Raw genomic sequence first — 2,909 nt, 5'->3', positions numbered from 1 at the left:
GGAAGGGAGAAGAAGAGCGAGCGGGAAGAAGGAGGAAGCGGACGAGAGAGAGCGAGAGAGGAAGGACGGAGGAGAGCGGAAAAGAGAGCGGCGAGAGCCGACGAAGAAGGAGGCGGAAAGGGCGGCGACGGGAAGGACAGACAAACGAGGGCGGCGGAAAGGGCGAGCGACGGCAAAGGAAGAAACGAGGGCGGCAGCGACCAGGCGGGGGGAGGGGCGGCGGAGAGGGCGGCGGCGACGAGGGCGGCGGCGACGGGGGCTGCGGCGGCGGGGGCGGGGCGGCTGGTGGCGAGCACCTCGGCGGGGCACAGGGTCGAGCGGCTCGAGCTCGACTCGCGCACCGGCAGGTACGCGCGGTTCAGGTGCGGCTCCAGCCTGCGGGACACGTCGTGGACATGTCGTGGACGTGTCCTGGACATGTCGTACCCGCGGTTCGGGTGCGGCTCCAGCCTGCGCAGCTCCTCGGCGAGCCGGAAGTCGCCGCCGTCCGCGGCTCGCAGCCCCTTCTTCACCATCTCCTCGCGCGCGCGCGCCGAGCCCGCGTCGTAGACCCGCTTGAGGCCGAGCGAGTCGCCAAGGAGCAGCGGCGGCAGAAGGTGCATCCCGGGCACCGAAAAGACCGAGTGCGGCGACTCGGCGGGCGTGGGCGCGTCGCGGTGTGCCTCGTCCGGCAGCGCGGGCGCGAGGAGTGTCGCGTACGTCGGCCGGGCCCGCAGCTGCAGGTAGGCGAGGGAGATGTCGCAGTAGGCGCATAGCTCCGTCAGCATCGCGTACGGAAGCATCGCAACCTTCGAGGCCGGGCGGGCATGGGGGCGGTGCCGGCGGCGGTGAAGGTGGGTGCGGCTCTGGTGGCGGGGGCGACGGCGGCGAGGGTGGCCAGGGGGATGAAGAGGTGGAAGCGGCGGTGGCGGCGGTGGCGGTGAGGGCGGCGAGGGCGGCGGTGGCGGCGAGGGTGGTGGTGGGTGGGGCGGTGGCAAGCCTTGGGCGGCGAGGGTGGTTGTGGGCGGTGGTTGTGGGTGGGGCGTGTGGCAAGCCTTGGGCGGCGAGGGTGGTTGTGGGCGGTGGTTGTGGGTGGGGCGTGTGGCAAGCCTTGGGCGGCGAGGGTGGTTGTGGGCGGTGGTTGTGGGTGGGGCGTGTGGCAAGCCTTGAGGAAGCGCGGCTCGCTGCCGAGCGCCTCGCGGGCGAGGAGCATCACCTGCTCTCCGAGATGAGCCGAGATCACCCCGAGATTGTCCGGGACGACGGCCGAGCTTGCCGTGTGCCCGCGGCGCATCACCTGCGCCAGCAGCTGCGTGTGCACGTGCAGCTGGATCTGCAGCCGCCGCACCTGCTCGTCCGAGAAGCGGAGGCCCGGCTCGGCCGCCTCGCCGGCCGCGCCGCCGGCCGCGCCGCCCCCCCCAGCCACATCCGCCCCTCCGGCCGCCCCCGCCGCCGCCGCCGAGGGCGGCCGCCGCCCCCGCGCCCGCGCCGAGGAGCGGGTCGCCCCCGTGTCGCCGAGCAGCTGCTGCACTTCTTCATCCGACACCTCGCCCAGCTCGTCCTCCCACTCATCGACCGCCCCGTCGTCGCCGCGGTACAGGTAGTCGCGATCCTCGTCCTCCTCCTCCTCGTCCGCCTCGTCGCCCTGCTCGCGCATCTGCACCAGGAAGCGGCTCCACTCGCCGCCCTCCTCGCCCGCCTCGCCCGCCTTCGGACCTGGCCGCCGCTTGGCCACGTGCTGCTCGCCCTCGCGCTCGCCGTCGCTGTCCGAAGCCAGCATCGCCTCCAAGTCCTCTAGCTGCTGCGCTTCCAGCGAGACGTGCGCGCGGGTGCGCTTGGCAATGCCGTCGGAGGGTCGGCCGTCGGAAGGGTGCGGCGCGTCGTCGCGGGAGCGGCGGGACGGTGTCGCAGACCGGCTCGCCGCAGACCGGCTCGCCGCAGACCGGCTCGCCGCAGACCGGCTCGCCGCGTCGCGCAGCGCCGCGGGCGGACGCCGCAACGGGGTCGCGCCGCCGCCTGGGCGCGGCGACGCGGCGGCGCTGCGCGTGCGTCGGCCACCGCTGCCTGCGCGCCCGGCGCGCGCGGCCGCCGACGAGGGTGGCGCGGGTGAGCTGCCCGACCGCGCGCTCGGTGAGCCGAGCCGAGAGCGGGTCCTCCGCGCAGGCGTCGACTCCCGCGAAGGCGACGGCGCAGCGCGCTGGCGCGGAGACGCACCGGCGGCGGCGGCAGTGCCTGCTGTCGTCGCGGCAGGAGGCTCGGCGTCGTCGGCGTCGTCGGCGTCGTCGTCCGCCACCGCATACGGGTCTTTTGCAGGGTCGTAGTCGACGTCCTCCTCCTCCTCCTCTTCCTCCCCTCCCTCTGCGATGTCGGTGGCAAGATGGATGTCCATCATGCCAGTGCCCTCGCCGGCCTCACTCTCGCCGCTCTCACTCTCATCGCCCTCCTCCTCCTCCCCCTCCTCCTCCTCGTCAGTGTCGCCGGCGTCGTCGTCGGCCTCGTCAGCGTCCTCCTCGCCCTCACCCTCCCCAAAGCCGGCGCCTGCCTCGTCCTCGTCGTCCGCATCCTCGCCTTCGCTCTCGTCCTCCTCCTCCTCCTCCTCCTCCTCCTCCTCCTCCGCCGCCTCCTCGTCATGGCCTCCGGGCGGGGGATGAGCGCGGTGGTGCTGCCCACCGCGGTGGAGAGCCTCATAAGCCGAGGTACATTCGGGAGATATAGCCGAGAACTCGGCGATCGGGGACCTGCTCCTTCTCTATCCATCTCCTATCTAGAGAGAGAGAGAGAGAGAGAGAGAGATATAGAGAGAGAGATATAGAGAGAGATAGAGACAGAGAGAGAGAGAGAGAGATAGATACAGAGAGAGAGAGAGACAGAGATATAGAGAGACACAACCAGACAGATAGAGAGAAAGACAGAGAGGTCTCTGCTTTCTT

At 71.7% G+C, this 2,909-nt stretch overlaps 1 protein-coding gene across 1 annotated transcript in view; it reads right to left on the bottom strand.

Annotated features, from left to right (window-relative positions):
• Window positions 1-2,667, bottom strand: part of EMIHUDRAFT_116290 (hypothetical protein) — a gene marked incomplete at both ends in the record, with an annotated part of 4,491 nt that extends 1,824 nt beyond the window's left edge. Inside the window, 4 exons of the mRNA XM_005776047.1 lie at window positions 513-788; window positions 1,277-1,995; window positions 2,194-2,602; window positions 2,650-2,667. Coding sequence (XP_005776104.1) covers window positions 513-788; window positions 1,277-1,995; window positions 2,194-2,602; window positions 2,650-2,667 — 1,422 coding nt within the window. The remainder of the gene's footprint in view (window positions 1-512; window positions 789-1,276; window positions 1,996-2,193; window positions 2,603-2,649) is intronic.
• Window positions 2,668-2,909: the final 242 nt, after the last annotated feature.

The sequence above is a fragment of the Emiliania huxleyi genome (assembly GCF_000372725.1).
Source record: "Emiliania huxleyi CCMP1516 unplaced genomic scaffold EMIHUscaffold_286, whole genome shotgun sequence".
NCBI classification, from domain to species: domain Eukaryota; phylum Haptophyta; order Isochrysidales; family Noelaerhabdaceae; genus Emiliania; species Emiliania huxleyi.
This window is presented reverse-complemented; position numbering and strand designations above follow the sequence as displayed.